Below are 14,510 nucleotides of genomic sequence, written 5' to 3'. Positions count from 1 at the left end.
TGGAGATTGGTGGGGTGGTAGGTGCGGACCAGTGGGGTTCTGTCCTGGTGGCGGTTGGAGGGGCGGGGCTCAAGGGCAGAGGAGCGGGAAGTGGAGGAGATGCAGTGGAGGGCACCGTCGACCACGTCGGGGGGGAAATTGCGGTCCTTGAAGAAGGACCGCAATTTTAAAGAGCCTATAGGCCCCTATTTTACATGATCAAAGGTCTTAAACGTGTGCAAACATGGACATATTTATACACAAGGGTCTGATTTTCCTCATTTGTTCTTTCCTAAATGTTGTTCTTTTATAACATTCCAGTTCTCAGCAAAAATTTTGTAATTGAAACCTCAAATTTCAGGTTTCAATCAGGTCTTACCTAACTGGTAAGAACAAAGCTAAGAACTACACCTTGGCTGAGCTGTCTCACTGTTTTGCTACCATTATATTCTTCTGACAATAGAGGGAGCAGTATGCGTATCTAATTGAATGCATGAATAAAATGCATTTACCTCATTTTGCTGGGCAGCAGAAAATGGAGAGTGAACATTATTGTGCTTCAGTTTAACACAGTGGAAAAAATGCAGAAATGCAAAGTGGACACCACCCACTTAACACAGGATATCCTTTGAACAATTCAGCAAGGTTTTGAGTAACCAAGCAACAAGATAGCTCGTAAGCTTTCTAATCCTCATGACTCAGAGTGGAAATCACGTGAAGCATAATTGGCTTTATCTTATTGTCAGGAGGCCTCTGTCAAGCTCAACTGGGGATGGAATGGAGGAGCCATCCAACTAAGCAGCAAGGTGGCTCAGTGGTTAGCACTGCTGCCTCACAGCACCAGGGACCCGGGTTCAATTCCAGTCTCAGGGAACGGTCTGCGTGGAGTTTGCACATTCTCTCCATGTCTGCAAGGGCTTCCTCCAGGTGCTCCGGTTTCCTCCCACAGTCCAAAGATGTGCAGGTCAGGTGAATTGGCCAGGTAAAAACAATGACTGCAGATGCTGGAAACCAGACTCTAGATTAGAGTGGTGCTGGAAATGCACAGCAGTTCAGGCAGCATCCGAGGAGCAGGAAAATCGACGTTTCGGGCAAAAGCCCTTCATCAGGAATACAGGCAGACAGCCTTCAGGCCCGAAACGTCGATTTTCCTGCTCCTCGGATGCTGCCTGAACTGCTGTGCTTTTCCAGCACCACTCTAATCTAGAGGTGAATTGGCCATGCTAAATTGCCCATAGTGATAGGTGCATGAGTAGGGGAATGGGTCTGGGTGGGTTACTCTTTGGAGGGTCAGTGTGGACTTGTTGGGCTGAACGGTCTGTTTCTGCACTGTAGGGAAGCTAATCTAATCTAAGGCAAGTACACAGAGCCATCAACTGCTGAGACGGGCACTTGATCATCCTTCTGACTCCAACTCTGGTGAGATCACTTGGAGGTGGGAACACCTCACTTGGAGGTGACCCATTGGGTTATTTTCTCAACTTGCACCCATGGGCATTCATCTCACTGTCTCTCAGTAAAGATCCTTTACAGTGATTGATTGAGGTGGTACACTGTTGTTAGGCCCACTCTGAGATTCACTATGTCCAAAGAGAGCAACATATTGAACTTACAATCACTGAAAAATTCAAAACAAGCATCCGAAGAAAGTCTGCAGGCAAGTCTACCCATAATGAACAGTGGGGGCTATATGTTCACCAATGACTACAAAATCAACATTGCCCCACTGAGATCAGATAATTCTGCACGCAGCAGGGATGAAACAGAGGTATTTTTAGTATACAAGACACGCCACATCTCATCAAGTCATGGGGCATGTCTTCAAAATTTTAACATTAATTGAGAAACAACAGATTGTGTGTGGAACCAAACAATAAAGATTGCACACTGTCCTTGGAGTTGAGAATACAAAGGATGGAATTGTTCCCACTTTCACTATTCAATCATCTCCACTAAAATTGTAAAATTGCTCCGATCAGATCAGGCTTGGCTAGAAGGCAGCTTGAGGTTAAATAAACTGCCAGAAATAACTATCTCAGTTCGCAGTTTAAGAAATCATGCTCTAGCATGAGCTGAAAACTTCAAGCCAAAACATAGATGGAACAAAATTGGGGAGTAATTGATGAATTTTGTTCAAGAGCAAAGCAATGTTACCTTGCCTAAGGGCTCTTAAATTACAACTGGATAGACACATATAGCACGTAACCTGTACATAATGTGTAGCGCCACAGCTGAATGAAAACCCACCTATCTAACGTTCGATGTAGTCGAAGAGAATGCATGGGAATTTCCTGGACAGGAAAGAGAAATAAAAAAAGTGAAAACATATTAATCGATTTCCAAAGCAAAACATGCATTGTCCGCTTTTATCAACAGCATATTCCACCCACATACCTTCCGGATCTTTCCATTTGGTGCTGACATTTCACTGCTCTCACTTTCCCGTTGCTGAAAATGAGCAAAAGGTTTTGCTGCACCCCATGACTCCAGATATCGTGTCATACGGACAGATGCCCTCATTTTCAGCCCATCATTACCTTGTCTTGGCTTTGGTAAGTGCCGAGTCTTCAGGCTTTGCTGTTTGGTCTGTCAAAAACAATATCTCATTGCAATTCAATTCTTAGTGTCAAAATCAAAGTATAAAAACAATGACAGCATTCAAAAAATATAATTCATTTTTGGACACATTAGAAATAAAGCTGCTGGACTAGTAACAAGGCACAAAGTAATTTTTATTTTTCAAGGGGTCTGCTTGAGATTTTCTCAACAGCTATTATCCGATTTTCTTTCTTCATTTTCACTAACTCATTTGAGGTGAAGTTCTCATGTAGTAACAATCTCTTCTGACTTGCACGGGTTACCTAGACACTCAGAAGCAAAATAAGAAGAATTCATCAATATCTTTGATAATTAACTTCTGTCCATTGAAGTAAAAGCCACAACACACAAGGAAAACATTAACTTCCCAGAGTATTTATATTGGCAAAAGATACAAGAATAAGTAAGCAACTAATTCTTCTGTCAAATAATTGATATCTCCCCTTCCCAATGTATCCTCCCTCCACTTTTCCAGCCTCTTGCAGCCTAGTCCGCCTCTTTCATTCCATTAATGCATCCCCCTCTCTCCCACTCTGTGGATGCTTCCTTCTGTTTCTGATTTCCTCTGTAGCCTCTCCTCCTCTTCACTAGTTTCTGTCTCTCTCCACCACCCACGCAGCTATTTTTTCTCTCTAATACCTCCTCTTCCAATGTAACATCCTCCCTCAATCTCTAAAGCCCCGTACAGCTACCTCCCGAAATTCAGCAAAACTGTGACTAGCTTCCAACCTCCAGCCTTCCGCGCTGACTGTCAGCCTCCTGTCCTGACACTCAGTCTCCCTGCATGAATGTCTGGCTGTTAGTCCCTTGGCAATTCCTCCATGACCTGCACATGCTTACCCTGCTCACTGTTCCTCCAATCGCAGGTTGTTCCTTTCATGAACCTCTGGTGACACGCAAGGGAGAGACCCAACCTGCGATTGGAGGAGCAGATCCCTTTATTCTATTAAAAGCTGGGCAGATGTTGTGAGTGAATTCCTGGGTGATTCCTTTGGGGCAGGATCACCCATAAATTTTGAATGCCGACTAGCTTGCTTAGGGGAGCAACGTTGTCAGATATGTGGATAGTTTCCTAACCCTCTTTGGCATCGACGATTTGAGCAAATTTTTAATTTTTCTCTATCTCTGACCCCACCACTTGCATTCAGTGGATATAAAGCATTTGGCATTACGTCCACTTAATTTTCCATTTGCTACTGCACGCAGGGACCAGGCTTCACACCAATATAACTCCTGTTAAACCACAAATGCATTTAATCATCTTAGTGAATTCTGAGTTGCTAAACCATCAACAAAGTGCTTGTGCAGTTTTGCATGCTTTGACGACACACTTATATTACTGCTACAACTTTCTGGCCAATAGTCATTGCGTCAGTAATGCAGTGTTTAGAACAGCAATCCTCCAGTACATCAGTGGTTAAATGTATGGGCAGAACAGCCTTCAATTGCCAATCAGTGCTCAAAACCTGAATATTATGAAACAGAGGACTGCATTACTCAAACTGTCCAAATATTTAACCAGGATGGCCCAAGTGCAATACAACAAACATTGGAACATCCTTCAATATGGTCCCAACCAAAGTTATGCGAGACCAAACCCTATTCTACTAAATCAGGACTGACCTTGATGATTGTATCCCGGGCCTTTAATATCACTACTATTCAATTACATGATAGTTGCTACCTTTAATGCAACCTTTAATGCTTATTTTGCGGTCACTATTCTTTCAAATCACAGTTAAAGTGGTGACTAACTGCATTTTCAAATTTAGACAATTAGGTCACATTATAGATCAGCATAGTAATTACTGTTGCAATCATTTAGCCACCTGTCTTTTTCGTCATAGTTGACTTTTATTTCTCCAGTATTAGTGCTTAGCCATCATTACAAGTTATCTTTGCTTACTGATTACATCAACTGCTGCTGTAAGCTTTCCCACTAATACTGCAATTGAATGCTGCTCACCAGCTGTAAACAGGACTTCAAATTATAGAATTACCTTTGAATAGACTCCAACTACAAATTAAAATCCTAGGCACAATGGTACGGCCACAATACATATTCCCAATTTTAGAACTAAGAGTACCTTTAGTAAATTGATTTTGTGTATTTTGGACTTACCGAGGTGATTGATGTTACTGCTTCAGAATTAAACACTTTCCTAGTCATAAAGGACACAGAGAAATGTCCATTAAAACTCCCTTTACACTGTATAACAGATTTCCTTCGTCTCAAACTTACAACGGCAATATCCTAGCTCATCAGTGTGATGTTTCATTTTTTAAACTTCTCCTGATGTTAATTGCCATTTTATGACACCTTGAAACATGATTCCCAATTAGGATCAGAAAGCAGACTCAAATTTATTCGACATAGGAACTTTACTGCTCGATGGATGAGGCTAGCCAACCCAATCTGTAGCTCAACTCAAGACCCAGAGGTGAAAGGAATGCTTACCAACCACCCCTCCTTCCACACAATAACAATAAGTCACAACCTACACAAAGTTCATTAAGCTCTGAAGACAAATTATGCAGGAAAACACTTGGCAAGATTTTGGGCAGTGTCTGATCAAAGCAATTTGGTGCATCAGACAATAGTATTCTACAAAACTCTATTTTAGAATAGACATTGTGCAAACTACATTGCACTGAACAGCAGATAGTCAGTTCTTTCAGATGAAATGGCTACCCCCACCTTCTTTCACTGTTATGATATAGGAATTTCAGATGTGCCATATCTTTTAGAGAAGGACATTTACGTATTCATTCTACCTTGGAGTAAATCTGCATGTGGTTTCTGCCATACTTATAGTTTGGTGGTGACACACAGGGTGGCACCTGAGCTGTTCAAACCAGGAAAGATGGTTACAATCAACCAACCAGCTCAACAGTGATTCAGTAGTTAACTGCATATAATGTGATTTACAATTTCTATATCCCTTTCCCTTTATGGGTTGAGTTAACTTCAACCCCAATCATAGTTAAACTGCAAGTGCGACAGAATTCACTCAGCAAACATCCAAACATTTGAGTGGAAAATTTAGAGTCAAAGATCAACACGCAGAAAAAGGCGCAACTTGTCTGTGCCAGTCAAATACAACTTTAAAATTCTAATCCCAAACTGAAGAGTGGAGAAAATGAGAATGGAGATGAAAATTCATTCCAAATTGGCATGACTTATTTCTTTACTTGTTGGTGACGTAATTGCTCTTTTCCTTAAATCCAAAATTCTAAACTTCTTGTAGAAATTTCTTTTTTAAATCCCCAAGGTGGGGATGAATTTAGTGAAACTGTTCCCACAAAGGTTTAGTCAAGGCGTTACAATTTAAAGGATCTGAACCAGAAAATCCAAACCTATAGTTATTTTCCACTTACACATAACAAACACAATGTGTAAAATATCCACACACAAGCATTTTGTGGCACAAATTTGTTAAATTAATTTTCCATTGTACAGCCAAGTAGCTACAAGTTAGCTTCTTTGAATGACGTTTGTGAGTTCAGTATCTTACTAACACTCCTATAAAGCTGCCAGATACTGCAGAGATCAGAGCAGCAAGGAACATCCCACACACACTGCTTGCACTGGCTTGATAAAAAGTACAGCACTATTCCTAAAACAGAATCCAGTCTTCATCACCAGACCAACAATTCATAATTTCAAACAACATCTTAAAGAAATACATATTTGCTACTCCTCCAATGCCTACACTTGCATTGCTGGATACTAACAATTACCAAATCTTTTTCTAGTTGAGGAAAGAGATGAACAAAAAACATGAAGTATGAAGTGAGCAAAAATTTCATTCTGCTTTACTGATCAAAGTGTATACACAACTTCAAACTCAAATTTGGGAAGAGATGTAGAATACAGACTCTCTCTTCAGAGGGCTAACAGAAGAATTTCCAAAGCCAATGTCTGAATTTTGAAGACACTGCAGATCAGATGAAGGGTATTCCTGAATTATTGAAACTTACATGGACCTTGCCCTCCGCTACATTTCAGGTATGTGCTGCATATCAATTAAGCCAGGGTTTGTACAACTCATCAGATCCAACACTTGGGACAGGTTTCTCATGCATCCATCTCTATCAGGACCTGATTCTGAAACTCCTGCCCCTATTCCCATCACGTGGAAATTTTATGGACTTGGGAGCAGGGTGAAGCGAGGATGTCCACACACAGCAATCCTGACTTTAACAACTTTAGCAGGGTTCCACTATTTGCATAGTGTTGGGCCTATTTTCATCAAATAATAGAATTCCTACAGTGTGGAAACAGGCCCTTCGACTCAACAAGTCCACACTGACCCTCCAAAGAGTAACCACCTAGACCCATTCCCCTCCCCTATTTACCCGACCTACACATTACTGAACCAAATCACCTAACCTGCACATCTTTGGATTGTGGGTGGAAACTGGAGCACCTGGAGGAAACCCACATAGACATGGGGAGAATGTGCAGTCGCCCGAGGCTGGAATCAAACCCAGGTCCCTGGTGCTGTGAGGCAGCAGCGCTAACCACTGAGCCTACGTACCTCCCCAAATATTGTATTGAGATGTGGTTCACAGTACTTCAGAGAAGTTGAGAACCATGATGCAAGACTATTCCGGAATCGAGAAGCTTTTGACAGGCAAAATCAAAAGGTATTAAAATTCATATGTCACAACTTAATGGTGTATAAGTATATTTTTATACTGAGTAATGATAGGATTTTGCTCTTAAAAAAAATAAGTCAACATTTCATGACCAGAATTAAGAAAGTGCTCAGATGTTTTTCAAATTGTATGCAATGAATAAAAAGCTCTTCTGCATTTAAGAGTCTCACAATTCAGGTTTTAATGTACTTTATTGTCCTTTGTGACTTAGCGTTTTCTTTGATAGATTATCCAAGCTGAAGCAGTGTGAAGCATCATCCATGTGAAGCAGTGGATCAGGTGGTTATCTTGCCCAATATTACCAATGATTTTAACGTATTAATCTCTAAAGGCCTTGTTGACACTGGAATCTGATTATGAATGCTTGGCAGAGTTGCAGATTCCACAATGCATTCAGTTCAGCAGAGGTTGTTAAAGGAGCTGTGAACTTCACTTCGATTGACTGTTTTATTGTCAGGATTGAGGTTTTTCAAAGGCAATTTTGAACTGCTGATTGGTGATCTTGAAATTCAATGAACATTTAGTGGACGTCATTAGAGGACTCATGAGTTCTATCCATAGTTGATCCTGGGTGAATGGGTGTGGAGGGATATCAGAGGGAAAATGAAGTTGTAATGGGGAAGACAGGGACCATGAAGAACAGTGAAAGGATCATAGAAGAGTGAGGGCTGAAGTTACTAACCCCCATTACAGAACTAGGCCAATACCCAGTGAAAAGAGGACAACCTTCCAACCTGCCTGTCTTAACATCTTCCCATCTGTGTCAAGGGACAACGATCCCAACTAGTGGCTACCTCATCACTCATCAATAGAAATAGCATGGGTGGATCTGCCAGGAAGGGGAATATCATGACAATGATAAATAGCCCGACTCACGATTGCTGATTCCAAGATAAAAATTCAGGCCCTGGTGTTTATCTAACACTTCTCCCCACCCACTATTCAAAGATAAGACAATACCAAAATCTGCAATCAAGGGCATCAACATCTCTAGAGTTATTTATGTTCCTCAACCTAATGATTTTCAAAGCTTCATCAAAATAGAATGTGTTTCTCCCACTCATAAATCTCATCATAACATCAGTGAAAATTTCATTTACATCACAGTTTCCAGTAAACTAACTGCAAGACGGAGGAGACGTTCTAAGGAAAGTCGCTCCCACATATCACTAATCATGTTAATATTGGTGAAAATTGGACGATGCCATTGGTATGTTTATCATGTACAATCCAATGAGTCCACAGGTTAAGCAGAGAGTAGTAGAAGGATTTAGATCAACAAAGTCCCATTTGATTTTTGGTACCTAGGTTAGACAGCATAAAAAGTGAGCAGTGAGACCCTATATATGATATGATCCTACAGACATACAAACGATATTTATGATAGGCCATTTCTTATTTGCTCTGAGTGAGTCTTCAAATAGAAACAGCAATGAACTAGATAAACTGAATGAGATTTTCTTATTTTTACATTTAAACTAACTCAGTATTATGTACATAAAAACAAAGCAAAAATACTTCCCACACCATTTAAAGAAAACATCTCAACATAGTAAAGGATTACATAGAGCCAGAAACCACCAAAAAAGTGTTAATTCTGTTCTGTAGATGACCTATTCTAGAAAAGGTCATTTGCAAATATTCAAAGTAGTCCACAAGATTTTCATTGTGGATTGCTAAAATATTTGCACATAATTCAATTTTAATTTTAAAACTGTACTGAACACATTATTTGTTAACAGGTGAATGCTACATATCATTGACTTTAGATTATTGAAACAAAGTAAATAATTGAATTAGCATTAAACAATCACCCTTGGATCAATGACCAAATATGTTTTGAGCTTCAGTTCATTGAGGTAGGCGTTTCTTTGGTGTCCATTTCCTTCTTCAACTTCATATGCTTTATGCAAATGGTTCAGCGTTGCATCAGTGATATGTACACGTCTACACAAAACAATCCAAAACGCAATCAATACATCTATTTTCACTTCAAAGCACGCAAACTAATGCCAACTGTTTTTCTAGCAAATCAATAACTTATCAAACACATTTCAGAAACAAATGAAATAGTGGTTTATGAATAACAAGCATATACTGTAATGGCCATATTTCACCCTATGGTTCTCATGAATTAAGCAACAGTTGCACTGACATTCTTTGTAAGCCACCAGTTCTGAGCGTGTTTGTATTTCTATCATACTTGAAAATGTCAGTCTCCAAAGCCCAATGAATCTTAGAGGAAAGTTTCAAAATGAAATCACTTTTAAGAGTATCACAACTCCTTCACTGGCAATGATTTTGAAGATCAGGCATAGACTATAAACATTTTAAGTACAGACTGGCTAAGGTAATTTTCAATCAATGAATTCATTCAATGAGATGCGACAGTATTTATCACACATCAGAAGGTATGGTGAGCTACCTTCATAGTCTGCAGCAGTACAAGTAGCGATAGTCTTGCTGCTAGATAGGAGGTCTTGCTTTAACAATAATGAAGGATAAGTAATATGTATTAAGTCAAGGTAGTGTGAGGCTTGAAGATGATGGAGTTCCTCTGTGCTAACTGGTTACACACCACTCCACAGTATTTAACTCCCAGCCACATAGAAACCCCATATTAAATCACTTCTATCTAACTGGGAATTTCATGAGTAGCATGCTTTTGAAATTGTAGCTTTTGCCAGGATCTAATTAAATCTTAAAACAAATCTTACCCTGGCACTCCTCCAGATTCCATGTGATTAGCTAGGGTGACATCATGTGACCAAACATCATACTGCCACTTTCGAAGACCAATGACACCACACAGTACATTCCCAGAATGAACACCAACCCGCATATTGATGTCTACTCCAGTTGCATCCCGAACTTGCCTTTGCAGAATAAAAAGACATACATAGCATTCCCAGTTTTTAAGTCCAAATTATTGTACATGACCTGCTGGTTCAGTCAACCAGAAGTGGAAATTACATGAGAACTTCGTCCCACTAAAAGGTTTACCCAGAAATCTTTACGTGGTGCATTTTTCCTCCATTGAAGCATGGTTAATCTTTGGTTCACAGTTGATACTATGTAAGGAAATTTGAATGGCAGTAGTGAGTAAAAATGTGTAATGCCACTTTGCACCTATTTTGCAATAGGTTAAATCTGATGAACAGTTACTTGTAAATTGAGAGCAAAACAAATGCAATTGATTAACCATCCATTCCAAAATTATCTGATCCTGCACTGGCATTAATTTTACTGGTGAGAAGATCCAACATGGTATTATAATCCATTGGAAGTCAGTTGTATTACTGCCACATGTTGCAGGAACAGTATCTTATGGACGTTGCTGCTTTGCAACAAATTTTCTTGCAGTTTTTTGTTCAGGATAAAAATTCTTTGGTCCTTAAATATGGCTGGTGAAGTAAAACTAACTTGGGATGTTGTTTCCATGGACTGTAGTGGATTACCACACCAGCCTTCTTGCTTTTAAAACCAGATAAGACTGATGGAAGGGTTAAAGCCTAAAGTCTCCTCTTCTTTCAGCCTGTCAGGATCTGAAGAGAAATTAGTTGGCTAGTCTGAATCCAGGTCATAATAATAGCAGACCCAGCCAACCAGCCAGAATATTATTGATGCCAAAAGGAAAAACTGAACTGAAGATTAACCATGTTGGGATTTCCAATAAACAATAAACATGAAAATCTCTTACACTCGTTGGCTGACACATTCAGATGATTGATGTATTAGTATTTTTTAAAGTAATAAAGAAAACTAAAATCATCCAAACTTATCAATTATTCAAATCTTATACAATAACAGCTTTTATATAAGTAATTTGCTACTGCTGTTTCAATGATACTGTTCAAGATGAATTTCACCCTAGCCTTTAATTCAGCTTGACATTTACATATAATTAGATACAAATTATTTTCCTGGAAGTTCATTACAATCAAATGTGAATAATCAAATAGCCAAAATAAGAGATAATAAAATCAATACTACATTGGTTGAACTGTTTTGCATACAAGCTCTACTACATACTTAATAGCTTCACACATGTCGAGCCCCATTTTCACACAGTTCTTTGCGTGTTTTGGTAATGATACAGGAAGACCTGAGACGCAGTAATAGCAATCACCCAATATTTTTATCCTCATGCATTCATTCTCCTAGAAAGAAAAGTCATGTTATGAAAATATTGGTTTTATATTACAGCAAAGAATGCATCATGCAACAAATCATTCATGTTAAGGACTGGTTTCAACTAATTTGTTACTTCAAAACTGCTGATACATATGAACATCATCATTATTATATATACAGTTGGGGATGCATGCTGCTCCTTTGAGAGAGCAGGTCAGGTGACTTGGGGGCAGGGCCTGGTGCAGCCAAGGTCTTAATGTGTAGCTGTGAAGATACATAATGAACTGTACCTGTTCAAACTTCTGCAGGCCTTGAAGTCGTTTAATAACTTATAATAGACACAAACATCATAACCATATACCAATAATGTTTAACATATTGCAATATCTAATTTTACAATTATTTAAAATGCAACTAAAATTGATCATGCAAAGTTGCTCTGCCAGCTTTGTTTGGTGTCTTTGCCTTCCAGTGGCAATGTAGACAGGCTGGAGGCTGGAATGAACACAGCAAGCCAGACTGCATCAGGAGGTGGAGAAGTCAATGTTTCTCGTGTAACCCTTCTTCAGGACTGGGGGAGCTGCAGATAAAAGGGAGTGGCGGGGGCAGGTTGGTGAGGTGGGGATAGATGAAGGCAGGTAGAGGGTATGACCTGGTTGGTCAATGGGACAAATGAATCTGTTGGTGGCAGGGAGCAGTGGAAGGAACGGGGAAAATGCTGGGAAGGGAATCAGGGGATGGGGAGGGAGGCTATTTGAAATTGGAGGACTCAATGTTGAGTCCGCCAGGCTGTAGGGTGCCCAGGCAGAAGATGAGGTGTCGTTCCTCAAATTTGCGCTGTGGTTCATTTTGACAACGGTGGAGGCGAAGGATGGTCATGTTGGAAAGGGAGTGATTGGGGGAAACTGAAATGGGCGGCGACCAGGATATCCGGTCAGCCCCTGCGAGCCCAGCTGCGATACTCGGTGAACTGTTCTTAAGTTTACATTCGGTCTCTCCGATGTAGAGAAGACCACATCAAGAGCAACTGATGCAGTAAACGAGATTAGAAGAGAGGCAGGTGAACTTCAGCCTGGAAGGACTGTGTTGGGAGGGGGGAGTAAATCGATGAGGAGAGTGGCACAAACGAAAGACTGTCAAAGGAAACAGTCCTCGTGGAAGGCAGAGGAGGGGTGGGGAGGGGAAGATGTTCCTGGTGGTGGAGTATAGTTGGAGTTGGCGGAAGTGTTTAAGGATGATGTGCTGGATGCAGAGACTGGCGGGGTGGTAGTTGAAGACAAGGGGTCTCTGTCTTTATTGCATTGGGGGGAGGGTTTAGAGCAGTGGAATGGGGAATGGAGGTGGTGCAGTAGAGGGCTGTCTGGAAGACAGAGAGACGAAATGCAAGTTGTTCAAAATTGGTAGACATCTGGGAGCAGTCAGATGAATGTCATTTAAAACTGTCAAATTGTTGAAGAATGAAAGGCATTACTTCCCCTTTCTTTGTCTAGATCTGCATTAGAAAGCAAATTAATTAGATATTTGTTTATATGTAGCAAAGTAGAATATTAAATAGTTATTACATCAATTCTCAAGAGTGTAAATTAATCTCTTAAGACTATAGCAGTTTAATCGCTGTATCAAACTACTGATCATGTTCATTTTGAACTGCTCATTAAAGATCAAAATATACTGGTATAAAATGATCATTACTTTATTCCTCATCGATATTCTTTCCTCCCAGCCTGAAGGATCCTCAAATCAGTAGGACTTCATGGTTGATTGTCATTACCAGTTACCCAGCTAAGTGATCATCCTTCAAAAGGTGAACCTAAATTAGAGGTGTCTACATCATATGGAGCATCACAACCTCATCCCAAGGTGACCTCATCCCAATATCCACATGCCTGCAATGAACAGCAAGCAGATACAGATGCCTTGGCCAATTTTACCTTGCACAGACATGGGCTGCAAGGGCTGTTCTCCTCCTCCTGCCATGTTGTGGTTGATAACGCTAATTCAATCCATAACTGGAATTGATACTGAAATTTTGTTCGCCTGCTTAGCTGAGCTATTTACTTGATAAGCATCAGGCAGTCTTCATCCAATTTGTTTTGACCATAACCTATCAAAAAATCTATCACATGAATATCAGGATTTAACACAAGAGTAAAAATTGGACCAACAGTGACATTAAGGAAGGGGACAAATTTGAGACATATGACGACATGAATGGGTTCAATTTGTTTACACCCCATATTATTGAATACAAGATGCACGCCTGTGCTTATACAATCTTTGCAAATATTAAAGTACAAAGCCTGAAATAATGCCAAGTTGATATTCCTCCCCAAAACCGGCACCTTCTACACAAAATCTCTTTCCCCATCCTACATCAAAACAAAACATTTCGGGCATTCTGAAGCATACTTAATGCACTAATCCAGTTCAAAAATATAATTATAACTCCAGGCTTGACTCTAACCACAATAATGCTGGAAATGCAAAAGGTCATCAACACAAACTTCACCTCCTCCCCTCTTCAAAGGTGCTACCAGATTGGTGACATTTTTCCAGCATTTTTGTTTTCTTTCACATGTCTCGCATCTACCATATTTTGTTTTTGAATGATGAGGAGTCACAATGGTGATAATTCATGCACAAATTAATTAAGAAAACTAGAAGCCTACCTTAGCAATCTGGTCAAACTTCCCAAACAGTTCATTCAGCATGACAACAAGTTCTTTGGGTGAGCAGTCACTAGCAAGTCGGGTAAAGCCCACAATATCTGCATACAATATGCTGTTAATAACAAAGAAACACTCAGGAAAACTAGATATGCAGTCAAATAAAATGTTGTCAATAATACAAACTGAGGAAACACGATCTAGGATGGAAGGGAAAAGAGTGGTGCTCTCAGTAACAAAGTCAATCCTGGATTGTTCTTATTGGGATTGTTACAGTGGGGTGGGGTAGAATGCTAAATGTGATTGCAGGATAGCTTTTGGACAATTTCAGATGCTCATAGTAAAATGTTCAAAACAAGTATCTCCCCAGTAAAGCTAACCAGTAAGAAACTGAATGACTATTTCAAGTCGGTATTCTTAAAGAGAATGAATAGTAAATTTGATTGGTGTCCCAGCAGGCATTTAGTAACA

The 14,510-nt window shown here is 39.9% G+C and overlaps 1 protein-coding gene across 5 annotated transcripts in view; it reads right to left on the bottom strand.

The window, feature by feature from the left end:
- The window catches only part of adcy7 (adenylate cyclase 7), a 186,401-nt gene that overhangs the window by 43,558 nt on the left and 128,333 nt on the right, over window positions 1-14,510 (bottom strand). For all 5 annotated transcript variants that reach the window (XM_043706949.1, XM_043706951.1, XM_043706952.1 and 2 more), the window contains 6 exons: window positions 14,043-14,154; window positions 11,272-11,399; window positions 9,957-10,115; window positions 9,054-9,186; window positions 2,374-2,565; window positions 2,227-2,270 (listed from right to left, as the gene is read on the bottom strand). In XM_043706949.1, the coding sequence (XP_043562884.1) occupies window positions 2,227-2,270; window positions 2,374-2,565; window positions 9,054-9,186; window positions 9,957-10,115; window positions 11,272-11,399; window positions 14,043-14,154 (768 nt within the window). The remainder of the gene's footprint in view (window positions 1-2,226; window positions 2,271-2,373; window positions 2,566-9,053; window positions 9,187-9,956; window positions 10,116-11,271; window positions 11,400-14,042; window positions 14,155-14,510) is intronic.

The sequence above is a fragment of the Chiloscyllium plagiosum genome, chromosome 17 (assembly GCF_004010195.1).
Source record: "Chiloscyllium plagiosum isolate BGI_BamShark_2017 chromosome 17, ASM401019v2, whole genome shotgun sequence".
In the NCBI taxonomy this organism is placed as follows: domain Eukaryota; kingdom Metazoa; phylum Chordata; class Chondrichthyes; order Orectolobiformes; family Hemiscylliidae; genus Chiloscyllium; species Chiloscyllium plagiosum.
The sequence above is the reverse complement of the archived record's forward strand: the minus strand, read 5'-3'. Positions and strand labels throughout refer to the sequence as shown.